Source organism: Branchiostoma lanceolatum, chromosome 17 (genome assembly GCF_035083965.1).
Source record: "Branchiostoma lanceolatum isolate klBraLanc5 chromosome 17, klBraLanc5.hap2, whole genome shotgun sequence".
Lineage (NCBI taxonomy): Eukaryota > Metazoa > Chordata > Leptocardii > Amphioxiformes > Branchiostomatidae > Branchiostoma > Branchiostoma lanceolatum.
Window position 1 is genome coordinate 20,090,957 of NC_089738.1, and position 23,054 is coordinate 20,114,010.

The 23,054-nt window shown below is 45.5% G+C and overlaps 1 protein-coding gene across 12 annotated transcripts in view; it reads right to left on the reverse strand.

The window, feature by feature from the left end:
• Positions 1-5,853: 5,853 nt before the first annotated feature.
• LOC136423644 (guanine nucleotide exchange factor DBS-like) overlaps positions 5,854-23,054 on the reverse strand; it is a 161,788-nt gene continuing 144,587 nt past the window's right edge. For 7 of the 12 annotated variants that reach the window (XM_066411892.1, XM_066411893.1, XM_066411890.1 and 4 more), the window contains 14 exons: positions 20,767-20,833; positions 20,160-20,275; positions 19,402-19,471; positions 18,753-18,845; positions 17,600-17,818; positions 15,758-15,964; positions 13,325-13,745; positions 12,407-12,466; positions 11,895-11,985; positions 10,807-11,020; positions 10,224-10,325; positions 8,891-9,017; positions 7,496-8,595; positions 5,917-6,032 (listed from right to left, as the gene is read on the reverse strand). In XM_066411892.1, coding sequence (XP_066267989.1) covers positions 6,027-6,032; positions 7,496-8,595; positions 8,891-9,017; positions 10,224-10,325; positions 10,807-11,020; positions 11,895-11,985; positions 12,407-12,466; positions 13,325-13,745; positions 15,758-15,964; positions 17,600-17,818; positions 18,753-18,845; positions 19,402-19,471; positions 20,160-20,275; positions 20,767-20,833 — 2,893 coding nt within the window. In that variant the 3' untranslated portion in view covers positions 5,917-6,026. Of the gene's footprint in view, positions 6,033-7,495; positions 8,596-8,890; positions 9,018-10,223; positions 10,326-10,806; positions 11,021-11,894; positions 11,986-12,406; positions 12,467-13,324; positions 13,746-15,757; positions 15,965-17,599; positions 17,819-18,752; positions 18,846-19,401; positions 19,472-20,159; positions 20,276-20,766; positions 20,834-23,054 lie in introns of all 12 variants that reach the window. The other 5 variants (XM_066411897.1, XM_066411895.1, XM_066411901.1 and 2 more) reach the window with 5 other exon arrangements.

The window sequence follows — 23,054 nt, forward strand, 5'->3', positions numbered from 1 at the left end:
GAGGTCGCAAAGAAAAAGTGCCTAAATTCGCCATGATCATATGTCCGTTGTTTTTCAGTGAATAGCAAAATGTGTTGTATCATTAAAAAACTTGTATGCTTCATTTGTTATGTTTACGTTTTGTGGAACAAGTGCAAACGATGAGTATCGTAGGTAGGTCGACGAAAAAAGTGCCCAAATTCCACTACCGACGTCAGACACTGTTGGCAGCAAGGCAATTTCGGCACATTTGTATGTGACTCACTCGCATAGTCAGCGCTCTGGCGTTGGACTTGTGAATGCAGGATCATGGCAAGTTTGGTATCATTGCATTGTGAAGGGTTATAAACAGGCTTTCCAGTAATACATAGTTCTCTCTTTGTAAGATTTATAAAGGCAGCATATAGTCCCATGTTCTGCTCCCTACACTTCTCTTGGATCTGTCTTAGGACAAAATACAGTTGATAAAGTAACAACGGAGAAATGATTGATCAAATTCAAATTTCCGAACTTTTTTGTGCCAAGTTTAGTCACTGAAGTCGGCTTCATCTCGCTTCTTTGTACGATGAAAATGTATTTAAGAACGGATGTCTTTCGTGATCAAAGGTTTGTCGCCACACGGCGAAAATTTCTAAAGAGATTATGGAAGCTTCCAAATGAGATTCCTTCCGAAATAATCCACATCTATAACGTTAGAGTTAAACTGTTAAAGTATACTGAGAATGAAAACTTCATGAGATTCATCCGTAATTAACGGGAAGGGGCCAAAATCCGACAACTGGTCTACGTGCATGCGCACGGCTTTTAGTATTGTACACTTGATCCTCTACCCTTCTAAAATAAGCTTTAATTTCATGGTAATCACGTCTTTGTGATTTATGCTGCATGGGCGTGGAGTTTATTTGTATATTTTTGAATCGCGTCAAATGGATACAAATGCTTAAATCGTTATTTATCTGTTTGCGATATCGACGTCGACACGGTTTGTGACTTTGTAAGCTTAGGCTATAACTAGTTCTCATTACCATGCGCATACATTCATGCATAACATCATAACCCTTTTCGTAACCTTGTCGGACATTGGACACTTATCGGACAATGGACACCCCCCCCCAAGTTACCCATTTGAAATTCTGCTCACTTCCAAATAAGATTCCCTCAATATTTACCACTGTGTGCCTTCCAAAGAAATGTAAACAAAGTTTTGGCCAGTTTTGTTTGTAGGTAAGGACCACAGGAAGAGTTAATAATTGTGGATCTGAATAAACGCAAAAAAAGAAACAGGCACGACGAGTCTCATTTCATTTTACCTGACACCACTTTAATCTACAATTGCACATCCAATACCGATCACGGGAGTCTCCCGACAGCGCAGTCAGGCAGACGCACTTTGTCACCTGTTTTAATATCAGATATTCTGCACTACCAAAAATGGATTTCTTCTTTTTCTTGTTTCTTCTTATACACAGAAAACTTTTCTTAAAAGAAGGAAACTTTCAGTGTTAAAAAAGCATTTTGTCCAGGAGTAATTTTTTCTAACAGTATTTTTCTTGAAGTAAGAAGGGAAGAGAAAAAAATTCTAACATTTTCTTAAACATGACAAGAAAAATATTCTTGCTAGACAAGAAAGCAAGAAATTTAGACTCGAATTTCAGGAAATTCTTGAAAGTGAAAATCTTTGTAAGAAACAAGAAAAAATAAAAAAGAATTTCGGTAGTGTGAATACTGGTCACTGGAAAGCCATGAGAAATCCCCAACAAATCTTATTGTCACATATCGTCATGACAACATAACTTACGGCTGATCAAATATGTCATTGTTACATATTATGTAAAAAAACGCAATATTTCAAGAAGACTTTTCAGTACAATTTCACTGTACACGCAATAACAAGTAAGATGGCTTCCAGTATGTTACTTTTAAAATCCTAAACCAGTATCTAAAGTGACCAACATTTTCTACTGTCTTAGCACGACATTCCACATAATGTGTTATTTACAGGGATTCCCTAACTATGCAAACAATTACACCTGCAACTATACACGTGCAACATTGCAATATAAATTTGCATAATATAATCTGTACAGCATATGATAAAAACGCTTTACAACACGACTGCAGAACTATGATAAAGGCATTTTCATTGCAGAATGGAAGACTACAAAATAATTTCTCACTCAATATTCGGCATAAAGTGTCACTGAGAAACTCAAAGCTTTTGGTTGACATGGCAACAAAGTAACACGTATCAGTTTCCAGCTTTTGGAAGACTAAAGAAAAACCAAAGTACACACAAAACAGCAGTAGCGTAAACCGTAATCTAACTGCAATGTTCAGGTCCACAGTAAGGATTTTACGACTGCATAATCTGCTAGTATGAGATAGATTCTACAGTACTGTTTGAAAGCTAAGACGATATATTGCACAAAAATTAGCTAGCAAAGTTCAACTTATTGGCAGCAGAGCTTTCTCTCCATGATTCCAACATTGCACAAGATCCAGCTCATTCCTACCTGGCACTGACAGAAATCTATTGCACTTATAATTAGACAGTATCAAGGTTTTACCCACTACAAACAATTCTACAATGCTGAGTAGCTAACCCCACCAGCAAACATGTTTTCGGCCATACAAAATTCTTATAGATGACATTTTCTGGATATTCAAAATCTGGCACAGGAATGGAAAAAAAAAAGAATTCAATTGAATTTGTCATGGCACATCCGTGAATAAACATACGTTTGGGAACGCATATATAAGCAGCGACACCTGTGCTGCAGTGCTATGTGAACCTGTCAGAATTGCCTTGAAGAAGGTGACAGATGGTCACCGATCGTCGGTTAAATAAATCTTTTGGTTGTGTAAACAGAGCCCTTTCATTCTTTACCATGGAACATTTTGGCCTTTCTTTGGACAATTTGTGACGATAATTTTTTTCCATTTATCACAGCTGTGAGGATCACCCCTGATGGCTCACTGACTGGTCACATGCAAAGTCATGACAAATAAAACTGACTCTGAGTCTGGTGGCAAGTTGTGACTGGGACAACACTATCTACTGTTGTTGGCCATTGGTTGAACCAGCAAAGTTTAGTTGGAAAATGCTCAAATCACTTCACACAGAGGTCTGATGTCATCCATAAAAATGATTTTGACTGGCTGAACAGCTACCGTAAGTTGGTAACCTGTGTCCACTGCATGGGCAGTGAGGCTTTTTCTTCATTCCTTACAAAACCCTTTACATTACAACATGATTGCCAAACAGTATCAACAGAGTCATGAGAAATAAAATATGAATCTGGTGGCAATTGGTGACTCAGTGGCACCAGCACTATCAAGTGTTGCCGGCCATTTAGTCAAACCAGCAAAGTTTTCTAGGAATGCTCAAATCACTCCAAACAGATCTGATGTCATCCATAAAAACAGGTTTGCCTGGCCGAACAGCAACCGTAAATTGTTAACCTGTGTCCACTTCATGAATCGTGAGGATTTTTCCTTATTCCTTACAAAACTCTTTACATCGCCACAGGCCAAGGTATACATACAGGATTGCCAAACAGTGTCAACAAATATGCATTTTGCTGTGGCCCTAACACATGACTAGTGTGAACACACAAGCCCAGGTACATGAGTGTTAGCTATACTAATATCTATGGTAGTGTGAACACACAATGTGCATCCTACCCATTGGTCTGATCTACAGAACTCCCTCATTAAAAACATTGCGGCTACCGGACAGCACAGTTCTCAACTGTATTAAAACAACAAACGTACAGAAACATCCTTCCAGCTATTTACAGCTTACATCCACGACTATTTCCCTGGCAGAGATTCTGTTAATCTAACACTGTTCCACATTTTCCACAATTCAGTGTTTCGCAATTCTACATTTGACATTTAATGTTCATAATTTGCTCATATCTAGGTTCTACTGAGAGGTATTCAGGCGATGTTAAGGCTACAGGGTCGAGAATTCATCTCCAATTCTTTTATCCCGGGTTTCGTACAAAATATGACAAGAACTGACAGAAGTTTGCAGTTGGTACAAGAATCTGTGGAACATTCTGGAGCTTTATATACAGCTGATCAGGGGCTGACTACAGTAATGTGGGTATCTATTCTCTACATTGATGAAGGTTAGACATCTAGGTTATAAGATATGTCAAAAATAGTTACTCAAGCAAGTGGATAGAATTTTGAAAATTTTCAAAAAAGCTTCAAAATTTTATCCAGTTGCTTGAGTGACTATTTTTGGTCTCTAGTCAGGTTTTGACCTGTTAATTGGTTAAGCCAGCCCATATCTGTTCACTACACGTCCAACATCACGTAAGTTTGTGTATGTGGGCTAGACACGACTTAATTTCAAACTGAAACAACAGTAATAAACACCTGTACACAGCAAGGGCCCTGATTTTGTCTCGAGCTCTCAGTCTATTAAATCCAGTCGAGTAGTTGGTTAAAATTTTACTTAGTATATATGGAGGACTTTGTGTTTTCAGGAGGAGTCTGGCCGGGGTGTGGGAATCACTTGGATCTGGAGACGGAGGAAAACTGGTGACAGTCTCTACATTTCCTGTTTACAGCAACAATCACAGCAAGCCACAGCCTCACAGCTGTCCTGCTCCCACAGTTACATCCCCCGATGGCAGTCAGACATCCGGGCAGCTCACGTCTGGTGCAGAACGTCCAGAACAACGTAAACTTCAGCACATCACTGACATTTGCTTCTCAGTGAAATTTGCCGCAGGAGAATTAAAGGCAGAATGCCCCTGGAAAGTGTTCTGTCCTGCTGCAATGTTTCCTTCTGTCTATTCATTTATTTATCTATATTTACAAACTCCTAATGCTGCCCTGGCCACTGTTGCTGTCCAGTCAGAGGTTGCCATGGTGATGGTTACCATGGAGACATTTACATGCTGGTCGTGCTGCTGCTCAGGCCGCTGTTCTTCTTCAGTCTGGCCAGCGGTGACCTGGCAGAGGTCGTTGCCTTGGCGACCACGTTGCTGGCTGCAGTTCTGAGGCTGGATGATCGCATGACGCCGGACTTGCTGGGCGGCAGAGGGGGGTGTGACTTGGGGGGGTTCGACTGAGGGGGGTGGGACTTGGGGGAGGGCTTCCGGGAGATCACCAGGGAGCTCCTGGTCTGGGGGGTGGTGCTGGAGGGGGTGGAGCGTCTGCGGGGGGTGGGGGATGCTTTAGGGGGAGGGGTGGGGGCCCGGGGGGTCGGCTGGGATCGCCTCACGGCGCTGTTTGCTGCACGAGATGCAGAGGAGCGGGTTGCCGTGGTGACGGGGGCCTTTTTCCTGGAGTTGCTGGAGGGGGTGGTGGTCTTGTTCCCAGAGTTGCTGGTGGGGGTGGTGATCTTGTTCCCAGAGTTACCAGTGGGGGTCGTGATCTTGGTTCCAGAGCTGCTGGTGGTGGTTGTGGTCTTGTTCCCGGAGCTGCCAGTGGGAGTGGTGGTCTTGTTCCCGGAGCTGCCGGTGGGGGTGGTGGGCTTGGCCTGACCTCCTGTGTTTCCTTGTCTCCTGCTGTTTCTGGAGGGGGACGCTGTACGGGTGGCTGCAGGGGGGGTGTTTTTTGTCAGGGGGTTGTTGGCAGGGGGGGAACTCTTGCGGGTCTTTGTCTCGTGAGCCTTTCTGAATGCCTTCCGTCTCCCAGGGGGGGAGTTCTGAGCTTTAGGGGGGGTTCTCTTTGGGGAGGAGGGGGTGCTCTGGGAGGGGGGTTGGCTGCGCCGGGAGGACACCCCCTTTTTCGTGGCTGGGGGGGACCCCTGGGCGAGGGGGGAGGCCGGTGCAGGGGGGGACCCTCGAGCTAGGGGGGAGGCCGATGTGGGCGCACTTCTGGCCAGCTCGGGCGAGTCAACGACAGGCCAGGGCTGCTTCCTGATGGCGCGTGAGGGGGTGGGGGAGGCTGCCTCACCCCCGGGGAACCGTGCTGAGGGGGTGGGGGATGCGGCCTCACCCCCCGGCCACAGTGGCCCGGGGCCTATACTGTTGTTTCGATGTTTGAGGGACTTGGAGCGAGGTTCTCTCCAGCTTCCAGGGCGGCTAGTTCTGCAGAAACGCAGGAGAAAAGAGTGAGTAAAACTGTGCTTCAGGTACATGTAGTTAGCAACATTCTGGATAACATCATTACACATTTCCAGTCACAGTTAAGGAACGGAACCAAAATAACACAATAACAACACATGTCAAGTGCAGTTACCACACTGGGGCATTGCAGTGGCACAGTTGCATTCTCACTGCAGCAAACGTACTGCACAATTACAACATAGCAGTGGCTCAGTCACAGCATGCACACTCTCACTTCAGTTTCATCACCATTACAACACAACATACAACAGCTACAACAACAGAGGTATACAAGCCATGTAGTTAAAGCATGCAGCAAAGGGATAGCACAGTTACACCATCATTACAACGCAACCACAGCACAAACACACCAGCTTCACCTTCATTACATGTACAACATATTACAGCAGTCAGCAAAGTTGGGGCAGTCTCACATTACACTTTTACAGGGCATGTTACAGCACATATTACAGCACACATGACAGCACAAATTACAGCACATATTACAGCACAATTTACAGCACACATTACAGCACATATCACAGCACACATTTCAGCACACATTACAGCACATATTACAGCACACATTACAGCACAAATTACAGCACAAATTACAGCACATATGACAGCACAAATTGCAACACATATTACAGCACACATTACAGCACAAATTACAGCACACATTACAGCACACATTACAGCGCAAATTACAGCACATATTACAGCACACATTGCAACAGAAATTGCAACAGAAATTACAACACACATTACAGCACATATTACAGCACACATTGTAACAGAAGTTGCAGCGGAGTGTGGTCAGTCTCACCTGGTGAGTTTAGTCAGGTCTGTGAGCAGGAGGAGGAGAGAGGAAGCTGAGAGTTAGCAAAGCATCATGGGAACAGTAGGGGCACAGAACAGGGAACAGCGCAACACACTCAACAATGTACACAAACATTTCAACTTATACACATACATGTCATTTCAACTGTAGTTGTATTTCATAGCAGTGGCATGCTAAAGAGCTGTTTCCCCAACATGAATAAACACAGACTTTGGCACACCCAACACCCGCGACTCATTTCTTCTACCCAGAATAGCTTTCTTATCAGTTCCTGGACCACTCTTTATAATAACCAGTCATCAGTACCATCACCATGGTTACCATCACCATGGTTACCATCACTATGGTGACCATCACCATGGTTACTGTACCAGTCATAAGTACCATCACCTTGATTACAGCACCAGTCAGTGCCATCACCATGGTTACAGCACCAGTCATCAGGACCATCACCATGGTTACTGCCCCAGTCATCAGTACCATCACCATGGTTACTGCACCCTTCAGTATACGTACCATCACCATGGTTACTGCACCAGTACCATCACCATGGTTACTGCACCAATCAGTACCATCACCAGCCAGTCAATATGAATCTCACAGTTTCCTCCTCGGTGAGCCTGTGTTGTATCTCATCACCCCCATCATCCAGGGCCTGGTGGGACTCCCTGCCTGATGCTCCAGTCTGGTCCGGTCCTCTCGTCTCTTCAGCATCACCGTCCAGGAGTCTCAGCCTGTTCACCTCCTCTCTCATCTCCCGGATCAGGTCTCCCACTGAAGTTCCACCAGGCTCACAGAAGAAGGTCTCATCTGGCAGTTCCTTAGGAATGGGGTGGGGGCTAGGAGGTCTTGCGATGGGTGACAGCTGACTCACAGACTGCTCTTGAATCCCTTCCAAGTTGGGACCCTCTGCATTCAGTGAGCTGATTTCTTCACATGCCTCAAGCAACTCTGGTGCCAGGCTTCTTAGATGGGTGCCATGGTAACCATTGTCATGGTAACCATGGTTGTCATGCACAGGAGGGAACGCTCCTGCCAGCACCTGTGCGTCCTGTCTCATAGTGGAGATAACTGTAGACTCCACTTCCCTCATGTCCATAGGAATGGGGGTGGGGGGCCTGTCTGCAGCAGGGGAAGGTTCATCCGCAGTATTAGGGGGTCTGTCTGTGGGAGGGGATGATCCATGAGTGGCACTGTCTACAGTGAAGAAAGTTTCATTTAGTGCAGCCATCTCTGTGGTGGTAGGTTCCTCCCCCTGGAGAAGTGGTGGGGGGTTCAGTTGGAGCTGTGGTGGGTCCAGGAGCAGTTGAGGAGGGTCCTGGAGTGTTTGTGGGGGGTCCAGGAGTAGTTGCTGTTTGGGTTGCCACCTGTTGAGCTGGAAGACCTCTGAGATATGCTGCTCCTTCTGCTGTCTCTTCTGTTCCCCTTCCTCCAGCATCTTCAGCAGGGAGTCCACGTCTACAAGGGACGGGGCACGTCTTCTGGGCTCCTCAGGAGTCTGCCTGTCCATTCTGTTGTCCTCAGGAGTCTGCATGTCCAGGCTATGGTCCTTAGGAGTCTGCGTGTCCAGGCTATGGTCCTTAGGAGACTGCGTGTCCAGTCTATGGTCCTCAGGAGTCTGCATGTCCAGTTTGGGGTCCTCAGGAATCTGCCTGTCCAGTCTAGGCGCCTCAGGAAGTTGCATGTCCACATCTGAAGTTCCTGAAGATGCAGGTCTTCAGTATCTAGTCATGCTTCAGGTGAACCTTATTCCCTCCTCACCACCTTTTGCTGTCCTTAAGCAAAGACCAACATAAACCAAGTGCAATCCTCTCCCAACATCACAACTACCCTAAACTAACCCAACATCAACAACTGCACAACTACTTAACTCACCCCTGGCTGATACAGAAGCATCAAACAACATGCATTCTATGGGCACTGTTTGTTTGTTTGCTTATTTTTCTATTTTGTTTATATCTCCATAACCAGCAATCTCACATGAGAGGACATTTACCTTGGGAACCTATGTCAACACCAAGTGCATCATGGGAGGGTGCAACAGACTCTAGGTAGCTGGCGGGGGCCCAGCCTTCGATGTTGGTGTTGCTGATGCAAACGTAGCACCAGCCCTCCTCGCCCATCTAGCAACAAACACAGAGGAAACTAAATGTTACAGCACACACAGAAAGGTGTAACTAACAAACATAGCATCAGCCCTCCTCCTCCCCCTCTAAACAGAAACATAAACACAAACAGAAGGGTGTAGGTAGACTGAAAAAGACTTTGGCAGTTTTTTATATAACAATATTCTGTATTCAATTTGATCATTTCCATCTGAAGTTCAATGTTAGACTCCTGAAGTTCAATGCTAGACTCCTGAAGTTCAATGCTAGACTCCTGAAGTTCAATGTTAGATGCCTGAAGTTCAGTGTTAGACTCTTGAGGTTCAATGTTAGACTCCTGAACTTCAATGTTAGACCCCTGAACTTAAATGTTAGACTCCTGAACTTCAATATTAGACTCCTGAACTTCAATGTTAGACTCCTGAACTTAAATGTTAGACTCCTGAAGTTCAATATTAGACTCCTGAACTTCAATGTTAGACTCCTGAAGTTCAATGTTAGACTCCTGAACTTAAATGTTAGACTCCTGAACTTCAATGCTAGACTCCTGAAGTTCAATGTTAGATGCCTGAAGTTCAGTGTTAGACTCTTGAGGTTCAAGTTAGACCCCTGAACTTCAATGTTAGACCCCTGAAGTTCAATGTTAGACTCCTGAACTTAAATGTTAGACTCCTGAACTTAAATGTTAGACTCCTGAAGTTCAATGTTAGACCCCTGAACTTCAATGTTAGACTCCTGAACTTCAATGTTAGACCCCTGAAGTTCAATGTTAGACCCCCGAAGTTCAATGCTAGACTCCCGAAGTTCAATGCTAGACTCCTGAAGTTCAATGTTAGATGCCTGAAGTTCAGTGTTAGACTCTTGAGGTTCAATGTTAGACTCCTGAACTTCAATGTTAGACCCCTGAACTTCAATGTTAGACCCCTGAAGTTCAATGTTAGACTCCTGAACTTCAATGTTAGACTCCTGAACTTCAATGTTAGACTCCTGAAGTTCAAGGTTAGACTTCTGAAGTTCAATGTTAGACTCCTGAAGTTCAATGTTAGACTCCTGAAGTTCAATGTTAGACTCCTGAAGTTCAATGTTAGACTCCTGAAGTTCAATGTTAGACTCCTGAAGTTCAATGTTAGACTCCTGAAGTTCAATGTCAGACTTCTGACCTTCAATGTTAGACTCCTGAACTTCAAGTTTAGCCCTGGCATAGGTTTGCAAGGACAGACTGACCTTCAGCATGTCGACTATTTCTCCCTCGGACATGGAGATTTCCCCGTTCTCCACGGCGTTGTAGTCTGCCAGTGCCACGTACTGCCCCAGCAGCTCAGGGGTCTGCGGACAGAAAAGAATTACAGTTGTTATCACATAACAAACCCCACAGTCAGTCCCGGTCCAATAGTCATGCTGTCTGCAGGCATTATACAGATACCTGAAAGTCTTATTAAAGAGTTGTCATACCACATACGAAGATCTCAGGACAGAAACACAGCATCTGACTTACAAATGAGATGATGCAGCATCAGATCTAGACTTGCTACCATGAAAAGATCGCATAACTGCCTCCATCATCACAAATGACCAGAAAGTCTAGAAAAAACCCACCTCTGTCCCATATAGATGTGTGTGAGTGAGTGTGAGAGGGAGTAAATGAAAGAGTGAGTGAGGAAAGTCCACAGAAAACCCACCTCCATCCCATGAGTGAAAGAGTGATTGAGGAAAGTCTAGAGAAAACCCATCTTCTTCCCATACAGCTGTGAGAGTGAGTAAGTGAGTGAGGGTCAGTGAGGAGTGTATGTGAGAGAGAGGCCCTTACCTCAGTCCCGTACAGCCTCGTGTCTGTCTCGTCCTCGGAGTTGGAGAACTCGTCGCTGGACCAGCCGATGTCGTCCGAGTCTTCGTCCTCTACAGAGGTCGTCGCCACGCCGCTGTCGCCATTGCTGGAGGATGATGGGATACCATTGTCGTTGTGATCTTTGGGGGACGGGCTCTTCTCGGGCTGGTAGCCCCACTGATTCTGTTTCATCAGTCTGAATCATCAATAACCAATATCAATTATCAATAAATCAGGACTCTTCAGGCTGGTAGCCCCACTGATTCTGTTTCATCAGTCTGAACCAATAATCAATAACCAATGATCAATAATCAATAAATCAGGACTTTTTTCGTGCTGGTAAACCAATAATCAATAATCAGTAATCAATTACCAATATATCAGTTATCTTCTTGGGTGGTAGCCCCACTGATACAGTTTCATCTATGTTTTAAGATGAATTAGTAAATGAATAGATAAATAAATAAATCAGTCTGAATTGTGATTGGGGACAGGTTTTAGCAATGGATGTCCTGTATTCTCTGTTCCAACTTTAAACTACAGAACTGTACTTAGAACTATAGAACAATTAGTGCCCTTACTTGGGCACAGTGTTCAGGGACTGGTTTGGTCCCTGACTGTCCCGTATTCTCTGTACAAACTTCAAACTAAAGAACTATAGAACTGTACTTAAAAACAAAGAACTGTACTTAAAACTACAGAATTGTACAAAGAACTAAAGAACAGTATGACTTACTTGTGCACAGTGTTGGGGGAAAGGTTTGGCCGCTGGGTGTCCTGTATTCTCTGTACAAACTTTAAACTACAGAACTATACTTAGAACTATAGAACTGTACTAAGAACTATAGAACTGTACTTAGAACTATAGAACTGCACTTAGAACTATAGAACAGTATAACTTACTTGTGCACAGTGTTGGGGGAAAGGTTTGGCCGCTGGGTGTCCTGTATTCTCTGTACAAATTTTAAACTACAGAACTATACTTAGAACTATAGAACTGTACTAAGAACTATAGAACTGTACTTAGAACTATAGAACTGCACTTAGAACTAAAGAACAGTATAACTTACTTGTGCACAGTGTTCGGGGACAGGTTTGGCCGCTGGGTGTCCTGTATTCTCTGCATGTCGGACAGGTCGGAAGACTGGCGCTGAGTCACTCCTGGGAAACAGGAAAGTCTCATTAGTGGGCAGAACTCAGCTGCACGGGACATGCACCCATCATTACATTGTTGATCTAAAACGTACTGAGACATGCAGATTTGTACGGGATACAGGAATCCAGAACAAGTTATAGAGAGGGGATACATGAAACAGGACATTAGTTATAGGGTGGGGTTACAGAACACTTTTTAGGGTGCCCAGTGAAACATGTTCCCAGAGAAAGAGAGAGCTGATTGGAAGTGTAATGATGAGAACTCCATAAGTTAAGTTTTAGTCTGTATCTGGTTTGAAAGCGTTAGAGCTTCTCTCTGTGAACAATGTTTGCTTGCCATTTTGCCCCCCCCCCCCACGTTGTTTTCCTGTAAATAATGTAAAGCCCAAAACATGAACTGAAGCAGGAAGAAGACTGGAGAATGTACCTGCAGTAGTTTTGCCGGGAGCTCGGGTGTTCGCTGGGAGGGAGTTAGTCTTACGAGTAGCTGCACAAGAGGAACAGAAGGAAGGAGGCATGAGTATCATGATGCAGCACCAATGGCGGCTGCTAGGAGGCGCTTATAGTGAGTTAGTCTTACCAGCAGCTACACATTCAAGAGGAACAGATCCGAAGGAAGAAGGTATGAGTATCCTGTTGCGGCACCAATGGTGGCTGCTAGGAGGCGCTAATAGAACATGTCAGGTAGGTCCAGTGCAAGTAGTAGTACATAAGTAAGTCTGTAAGTAAGTCTGTAAGTAAGTAAGTCAGTAAGTTTGCCCATCTACAGTTACTCAAACCATCTGTCATAATGATTATGATTATCTATACCCCGATAGTCCCTGGCAATGAAGGCCAATCAGACATGATGAAGTGTACATTATTCTATAGCTTGGTTGTGATGAAGATGTGTGCAGTTTGCAAAGTGATGGGAACAAATATCTAGAGAAAAGACGGGGGTGGCATCAACAACACTATGAGTTCTTGCAGATCTCATATGGCAAAATTTCATCCCTTTCATTTTCATTTCTTTCTTCAGTGAAGAGACAGCCATCATTTCATCCCTACAGACATTTCATGTGTCATCTTAAACTGTGCCTGTTCCCTATGTGTGTGCAGGTCTTGTCTGTGATGTTTGTGTGTCGATGTTCTGCAGTGTTTGCCCAACAAACAAAGGCAAAGCAGTCAAACCTAAGACGAATGACACTTTTTTCATTTAATTGCAGGTTAACATAAAAAAACATATTAAAGGAAGGCAACCCATACTTACAGGCAAGTAACAGGTATTAAGATAACCAGGCTTAACTAAAAGTTAACTCAAACAATATAAATTCAAACATAACAAACTGAAAGAAAAGCTGGGCACCTTCTGACTCTGGCGGAGTAACGTGCACTGCAGGGTTAAAGGTCATATCAGGTGTGACCCCTGCAGGGTTAAAGGTCGTACCAGGCGTGACCCCTTCAGGGTTAAAGGTCGCATCAGACATGACCCCTGCAGGGTTAGATGTGACCCTTCCCTTGTGCCCATCAAACTGAGGATGTTGATATTGTTGTTGTTGTTGTTGTTGTTGATGTTGTTGTTTATGCGTTGCGGCAGGAGAAGCCCCGGTCCCACCTTTACAGGCGTCGAACTGTGAGAGCAGCACCCTGCGGATCTCCTTCAGCCAGATGGACTTGGTCTCGGCCGTGGGCGCCTGGATGGTGTACACCTCCGCCCGGCCGTGCAGCCACACCTCAAACTTACGGGCGTCGCCCTTCACGTTCTCCGTGATGCCAACTGCACTCATCTGTGGAACAGACACAGAACACTGTGAAACACTCCCCTAACCCTAACCCTTCACTCATCTGTGGGACAGACACAGAACAGAGCGGTCAGTCTCCTGCACTGTGAAACACTCCCCTAACCCTAACCCTGCACTCATCTGTGGGACAGACACAGAACACAGAATAGAGAACAGAGGAGTCAGTCTCCTGCACTGTGAAACACTCCCCTAACCCTAACCCTGCACTCATCTGTGGAACAGACACAGGACAGAGCGGTCAGTCTCCTGCACTGTTACACACTCCCCTAACCCTAACCCTTCACTCATCTGTGGGACAGACACAGAACAGAGCGGTCAGTCTCCTGCACTGTGAAACACTCCCCTAACCCTAACCCTGCACTCATCTGGGGAACAGACACAGAACACAGAATAGAGAACAGAGGAGTCAGTCTCCTGCACTGTGAAACACTCCCCTAACCCTAACCCTGCACTCATCTGGGGAACAGACACAGAACACAGAATAGAGAACAGAGGAGTCAGTCTCCTGCACTGTGAAACACTCCCCTAACCCTAACCCTGCACTCATCTGGGGAACAGACACAGGACAGAGCGGTCAGTCTCCTGCACTGTGAAACACTCCCCTAACCCTAACCCTGCACTCATCTGGGGAACAGACACAGAACACAGAATAGAGAACAGAGGAGTCAGTCTCCTGCACTGTGAAACACTCCCCTAACCCTAACCCTGCACTCATCTGGGGAACAGACACAGGACAGAGCGGTCAGTCTCCTGCACTGTGAAACACTCCCCTAACCCTAACCCTTCACTCATCTGTGGGACAGACACAGAACACAGAATAGAGAACAGAGAGTCAATCTCCTGCACTGTGAAACACTCCCCTAACCCTAACCCTGCACTCATCTGTGGGACAGACACAGAACAGAGCGGTCAATCTCCTGCACTGTGAAACACTCCCCTAACCCTAACCCTGCACTCATCTGGGGAACAGACACAGAACACAGAATAGAGAACAGAGGAGTCAGTCTCCTGCACTGTGAAACACTCCCCTAACCCTAACCCTGCACTCATCTGGGGAACAGACACAGGACAGAGCGGTCAGTCTCCTGCACTGTGAAACACTCCCCTAACCCTAACCCTTCACTCATCTGTGGGACAGACACAGAACACAGAATAGAGAACAGAGAGTCAATCTCCTGCACTGTGAAACACTCCCCTAACCCTAACCCTGCACTCATCTGTGGGACAGACACAGAACAGAGCGGTCAGTCTCCTGCACTGTGAAACACTCCCCTAACCCTAACCCTTCACTCATCTGGGGAACAGACACAGAACACAGAATAGAGAACAGAGGAGTCAGTCTCCTGCACTGTGAAACACTCCCCTAACCCTAACCCTGCACTCATCTGTGGGACAGACACAGAACAGAGCGGTCAGTCTCCTGCACTGTGAAACACTCCCCTAACCCTAACCCTTCACGTTCTCCGTGATGCCAACTGCACTCATCTGTGGGGACAAATGCCCATATATGGCTTTCTACCACAAATCCTTAACCAATCATGGAAGCTCATCTGCGTTGGAGGTAATTATTATACAATGCTAACCTTTAGTTTAGCTTTCGTTTAGCTTCCTACCACACATCCTTAACCTGTTGGAGTAGATTTAACATGGCCACTAGTCTTGTATCTGAAATTATGTGTTTTCTACCTGTTAATTATATTTTGTAGGTTTAACATGGCCACCAGTTGTTTGTTAGTTAGTTACCTGTATGCATTTCTTCTAGCTATGTTTGTAAGTTAGTTAGTTAGTTACATGTATGCAGTTCTTGTAGCTGTATGTTTGTAAGTTAGTAAGTTACCTGTATGCAGTTTTTGTAGCTGTAGCTGTTTGTAAGTTAGTTCGTTAGTTACCTGTATGCAGTTCTTGTAGCTGTAGCTATGTTTGTGAGTTTGTTAGTTAGTTACCTGTATGCAGTTCTTGTAGCTGTAGCTATGTTTGTGAGTTTGTTAGTTAGTTACCTGTATGCAGTTCTTGTAGCTGTAGCAGGCCCTCTCTCCCTCCTTGATATCTTCGCGTTTCTTGCAGAAGAGCAGGAGCTTCTCGTACAGGAAGATGTGTCTCTGCATGGGGCGGATCCGCAGAGCCTTCACCTTGCTGTCCTTACTGGAGCCCCACACGCTGAAGGACCCCTGCATCAGCAACTTCCCCTGCTGCGACAGATCGCCCTGCGGAGGTACAACACAATTACAACACGGTTACAACACAGTTACAACACAGTTACAGCACTGGAGCCCCACACGCTGAAGGAGCCCTGCATCAGCAACTTCCCCTGCTGCGACAGATCGCCCTGCGGAGGTACAACACAATTACAACACGGTTACAACACAGTTACAACACAGTTACAGCACTGGAGCCCCACACGCTGAAGGAGCCCTGCATCAGCAACTTCCCCTGCTGGGACAGATCGCCCTGCGGAGGTACAACATGGTTACAACACGGTTACAACAGAGTTACAACATAAGGACCCCTGCATCGGGAGCTTCCCCTGCTGGGACAGGTCACCCTGGGGGGATAGAACACGGTTACAACACGGTTACAACACTGGAGCCCCACACGCTGAAGGAGCCCTGCATCAGGAGCTTACCCTGCTGGGACAGATCGCCCTGGGGAGGTACAACACAGTTACAACACAGTTACAGCAGAGTTACAACATAAGGACCCCTGCATCAGCAGCTTCCCCTGCTGCGACAGGTCACCCTGCGGAGGTACAACACAGTTACAACACCGTTACAACACAGTTACAACACAGTTACAACATAAGGACCCCTGCATCAGCAGCTTCCCCTGCTGCGACAGGTCACCCTGCGGAGGTACAACACAGACACAACACGGTTACAACAAAGTTACAACACATTCACAACACAGTTGCAACAGAAGGACTGCTGTATCAGCAACTTCCCCTGCTGGGACAGGTCGCCCTGGGGAGGTACAACACAGTTACAACACCGTTACAACACAGTTACAACATAAGGACCCCTGCATCAGGAGCTTCCCCTGCTGGGACAGGTCACCCTGCGGAGGTACAACACAGTTACAACACCGTTACAACACAGTTACAACACAGTTACAACATAAGGACCCCTGCATCAGGAGCTTCCCCTGCTGCGACAGGTCACCCTGGGGGGGTACAACACGGTTACAACACGGTTACAACACGGTTACAACACAGTTACAACACAGTTACAGCACTGGAGCCCCACACGCTGAAGGAGCCCTGCATCAGCAGCTTCCCCTGCTGGGACAGGTCGCCCTGGGGAGGTACAACACAGTTACAACACAGTTACAACACAGTTACAACATAAGGACCCCTGCATCAGCAGCTTCCCCTGCTGGGACAGGTCACCCTGCGGAGGTACAACACAGTTACAACACCGTTACAACACAGTTACAACACAGTTACAACATAAGGACCCCTGCATCAGCAGCTTCCCCTGCTGCGACAGGTCACCCTGCGGAGGTACAACACAGTTACAACACCGTTACAACACAGTTACAACACAGTTACAACATAAGGACCCCTGCATCAGCAGCTTCCCCTGCTGCGACAGGTCACCCTGCGGAGGTACAACACAGACACAACACGGTTACAACAAAGTTACAACACATTCACAACACAGTTGCAACAGAAGGACTGCTGTATCAGCAACTTCCCCTGCTGGGACAGGTCGCCCTGGGGGGATACAACACGGTTACAACACAGTTACAACACTGGAGGCACACACGCTTAAGGAGCCCAACAACACAGTGTTCCCTGCTCATGGCTAAAAGGTGTATTAAAGTTATCCAATGGTTGAACTCACATCAAAGCCGGTGATGGCGATCTGATGCATGATGTCATTGACATTTTTGAGGACCTCCAGCATGGTGGCCAGTGCATCATCGATGTCCTGCCTGCCTTCCTGGTCCTGGGTGTACTTCAGCATCTCCTTCAGCAGCAGCTGGTACTTCGTGATGCGCTGCACTGGCTTCAACAGGTAGGCTTCTAAAGGCAGCTTGTGGCCCAGTCTGAGCTGGCACTCCTACAGGGAACAATGGACAGCACACAGGTTAGACTGGCACTCCTACAGGGAACAATGGACAGCACACAGGTTAGGCTGGCACTCCTGAAGGGCACAATGGACAGCACACAGGTTAGTTACATGAGGAGCAACTAGGTTGATACCTCCATTGTGATAAGAATGCATTACAGCGCAGAGCAGAGCATCTACCATCAAGGCTAGGCATCATCATCATCCGCAGGTTTCTGCATCTACAGTTGTGGAAATGTCCTGCAGCTGTATTCAGTCATCAAGGCATCCTTAATCAATTGAGCTTAGAACCACTCAAGTGATATTAGAATTAAGACACAAAGTCCTGCATGCTCTATGTATTTAATCATCCAAAGTGCAATAGTAGAAGTGATTGTAAAATCAATACAATTCAGTCCAATGATAAAGGACTGCAATGTTAATTGTATCAATAAATTCAAAGTTTGAAAGTTTGCATAGGTGCCTATATAAGTCCTTGCTCCAAGTGAGATTCTGTGTTTTCTGCATTGTAGAAACTTCCTACCTTCGATTGAAAGCTCATCTGAGTTGGTAGAATATATAACTCAAGCTTTGATCCAACACAATGGAAACACCATGAATTTCAGTCAATCTCGCCGACCTTCGTCAAATGTCTGATTCATTGCGCTGAACGACAAGACCGAAAATTCATGTTTTTTGTTGTTGTGTTGGAACAAAGCTTAATCATCATCCGCAGGTTTCCGCATCTACAGTTGTGGTAAGGTCCTGCAGCTGCATTCAGTCATGAAGGCATCCTTACTCAAAATCTAATTGAACTTAGAACCCCTCAAGTGATATTAGAATTTAGATGACACAAGGTACAAGTCCTTCATAGGTGCCTAGGCCAGGAACGGGTCTCTTGCTCCATGTGAGATTCTGCGATTGTTGCGTCTTAGAAACTCCCTACCTTGAAGAAGGCGTTGTCCCCACAGTCCCTCCTGAGTGCCTCGGAGCGCGTCTTGTTCTGGCAGTATTTGCTGTACATCTGCAGGTCTTCTTGCTGTGGGGATAAACAACACTCCGGATCATTCTGATGTAACAGGGACTATCATGCAGCAGTGATAGCACCACACCAACTGCTCAGCCTGTGGGGTCGCAACCTTTTAGCCTGGTGGTTTGAGTGTGTGAGATTATGATCAGGATCGAATCCCGGGGCCGGCAGTTTATGTTACTCCCTTTCCTTGTTTCATCTGACAGTGTGTAACTGCCATTCAAAACATTGGTTTCTGTATCTGTATAGCCTGTCATTCAATGTAACACACCGGCTTCTGTATCTGTATAGCCTGTATAACTGTCATTCAATGTAACACACCAGCTTCTGTATCTGTATAGCCTGTATAACTGTCATTCAATGTAACACACCAGCTTCTGTATCTGTATAGCCTGTATAACTGTCATTCAATGTAACACACCAGCTTCTGTATCTGTATAGCCGGTATAACTGGTTTGTTGCTTTTATCCAACCCTTACAGTTTACAGTGCAGAAGACTGTTTTGAAGCCACCCTGAAGCCAGTGAAGAGGTCTAGATCTGTTGTGGGCAGATAAAAAATCTCACCCTTTCCACGAAACACCTTCCCACGAGCGCAGGTCTGTCCCTGTGGCTCTCCAACAACACCAGGAACACCCTAACAAACAAACAAACAAACAACATGGTCAACAAACTTGGCAAGTTACGCTAGTTTATGAATACCTTGTGTTTTATTAATCAATCCGTTTTACAAAGTTGTTTACCGGGATGCAGACAGGTACAACATTACGTTGTGCAGAATGTGGCCCCAGTACTACTAGATAAGTATGTTGTGGAGTAAGTTAGATTGTGTAACGTTAGATGTGACGTGTAAGAAGTAGAGTTAGGTAGATGCAAGTTGTATAGTAAGGTTAAAAGGTTTGGCAAGTTAGGTGTGTATGCTCTAGTCCTGATACTCATTATGAAAGTAGCACAATTAGGTAAGTTTGATTTGTAAGTTGTTGAGTTAGATAGATGTGAATTACACAGTTAGCTAGGTTTTCTATGCCTAGTCCAAATACTTACTCTGTGGAAGTTACACAGTTAGGTAGATGTAACAGGTAAGTTACACAGTTAGGTAGGTACAGTCCTGCTACTTACTCCTTGTGGAAGAGTGTAGAGTTAGGTAGGTTGTGTAAGTTGTGTATGTAAATGCTACGTACTCGTTGTGGAAGTTGTAGAGTGCAGAGTTAGGTAGGTTGTGTAGATGTGACATGTTGTTAATGTCCTGGTACTTACTTGTTGTGGAAGTTGTAGAGTGCAGAGTTAGGTAGGTTGTGTAAGTTGTGTATGTAAATGCTACTTACTCGTTGTGGAAGTTGTAGATCTCGTCGAGGTTTCCGAAGAGGACGCTGCGCTTGCCGTGCAGGATGGGGGGGATGAGGTGCGCCAGCTCGGGGTTGTCAAACTGCTTGTAGTAGCCCTGAAATTAGTCATGGTAGATGGGAAAAGTTCTCTATGCACTTCAACTGATATCATCATCATCATCATCATCATCACCATCCAACAGAATTATGATTTACCTGTAACGGATCAGTAAACTATAGTATAGTATATTACACTGTTCTTGACTTCTATAGCTAACATGTAGCAGCCCGAAGGGAGGAAATTATCAATTCATGGTAGCTGGGAAAATGTCTTTATGCATTTCAACTTATTTCATCATCATCATCATTGACCATCCTACGGAGAATTTTTTCCATATGATGCGGAATCAAGATTTTCCCGTCACAGTAACTACAGCTGATGACCTTTATAGCTAACATAAGTTGGTTTCTGTAAGTTATTTATTTTATTTATTTATCAATCTTTAGGATGGTCCCTTCAGTTAACAAAGTTGTAGTTATAAAGGTGACAACATTTATTTATTGCAGTGAAAAATTCCTTAACTTAGAAGAAGGCGATGAAGCTCACCTCGAGGATATCGTACAGCTCGCTGACGTAGATCTGTTCTGTGTCCAGCAGTTCGTTCATCACATGTCTGCAACACAAGCAAGCAATATATCAATATATCAATCAATGTATCAATGACTTAAAACTGTAACAGAAGAGCGCAATGTTGCAACACTGTGCTACACATCTACTAGCATAATTCCACCAGGGTGAAAGATACGTCCAAACAGATCTCCAACCCAACGTCCGCCAGTATAATGCACTCCTGTATATCTATACTGTGCATGCCTGGGGGTGCTGCACTAGAGCTCTCTCAAACCCACTGTTTTTCAAAGTGGTTGATTTTTGTAACCCGGCGGTTTAGAAGTAATCTTGCCTGCATATACAACAGCTCTGAAGCCGTTCCCACAAATCAGATGTGAAAATGTCTACCTGGCATCTTTCCCCACCGACCTCTGGAACATGGTCCTGAGGGCTGGGATCACCCCCATAACCCTGTAGGGATGGTACAGTCCACCATGTCATGGCTACAGCGGTTGGAGCCATCCATGGAGGTTCAAGGGTAGGGAATGACGGAGGGACAAAACAAAGGCAAGACACCCCTGTAACAGTGGTACGGCCTGCACACCCCTACTACAGTGGTATGGCCTGCACACCCCTGTAACAGTGGCACAGCTGAAGACCCCTGTAACAGTGGTACAGTCTGAACACCCCTGTAACAGTGGTACGGCCTGCACACCCCTGTTACAGTGGTATGTTCTGTATAGTAAAAGGAGGGAAGGAAATATGGAGAAATGGCTGATTTTATGCATGAGGCGATTTATAGTCAGTGCCACGGCAGGACACTGGTGCTACACACATGGCTACAGTGTAAAGATTTTCCAGGACAGGGCTTTGCTAGTTGTGCAAAAGTACTGAAGAACGATGCTTCCCTACAAGCTGCTTCCTGGTGACCAGAACCAAACACATGCATTCAGCTGGCCCGGTGTGGCCTACATTTGGGGATGTCTCATTTCCCAGCTGGGGACTGAACCACTGTCAGCACAGGGGGGCACATTGTATCTGTGGGCCTGCCAACAATGGGGTCATCGACCCCTGCTGGGACCGCAACCAGAAAATCACCATCATCATCGTAGCTCCTGAACTGGAGCATTGTCTGCCACGCATGTCAATCATCTCTGCAGCTGGCCAATGGGAGTGGAGCCTGGGAGCGGTAACCATGACGATAGCAACTGTGTGTATTGGAGAGTTCCATTGTCTTGACTAGACAAAACTAGAGCAATGTCCTTTCCCAAATTTAGTATCCATCAGAGTAACAAGGCTGTTATTTTATAACATGCTTGAGGTCTTGAGGAACGTCCTTGAACACGGGACCCCCATTTTAGTAGTAGACTTGCGTCCCTTCCCAAAGAAGGTGCAGCTTCAACCAGGATGCCCTTCCCGGATAACCCACAAACAACTCCAAATCACCCCCACCCTTAAATCTACGCTATCTCCCCTGCAGTCTCAACCTAAGAAACAAGAAATGCTGCATCCTCTCCCCACCAGAAATGGTTCTCCCCTGGCCATCCCCCTCCTCACCAGAAATGGTTCTCCCCTGGCCATCCCCCTCCTCACCAGAAATGGTTCTCCCCTGGCCATCCCCCTCCCCACCAGAAATGGTTCTCCCCTGACCATCCCCCTACCCCCCAGAAATGGCTCTCCCCTGACAAGCCCATAACTCCCCACTGTCAGCTCCAAGCTTGTCCCTGGGGTGTCCGTTTACTTCTCCTGGCCCATAAAATATACCACAGGAAACTGCTTCACTGCCCACAAACTTCAGGCGTCACATTTCTCCTGCAGGCAGCAATGAACACAGCACACTGGACCATCCACATAAACAAACTCCTTGAATAAACCCACTGTGAAGGTTGAAGAAGAGAATGACTGAGATATTGATAAAGGAGCGGTCTATAAAACTGGAAGAACATCCTACCTGACCTATTATGTTCTGTAGTGTCTTGTTACACTTGCAAATAAATAAATATGTTCTCCTTATTTTCTGGTATATCTTGAATTAGTTAAAGTAAGGGTTTTGTTATCTGCAATAATCTTGAATTGTGAAAAATTTTCAACACAAAAACTGAAAAATAATTCCAGGCAGAGAGACAGAAAACTCCCTGTACAAGAAAAGTACGGCATATGATAAAACGGTGACGATCTGCCCATTCAACCTCTGCTTGGAGAGTGCAAGAAAAGCTCAAACACTCTGACAAAACAAACATTTTGCTCATGTATCAAACTTTAATGTACCAACACAACACAGATGA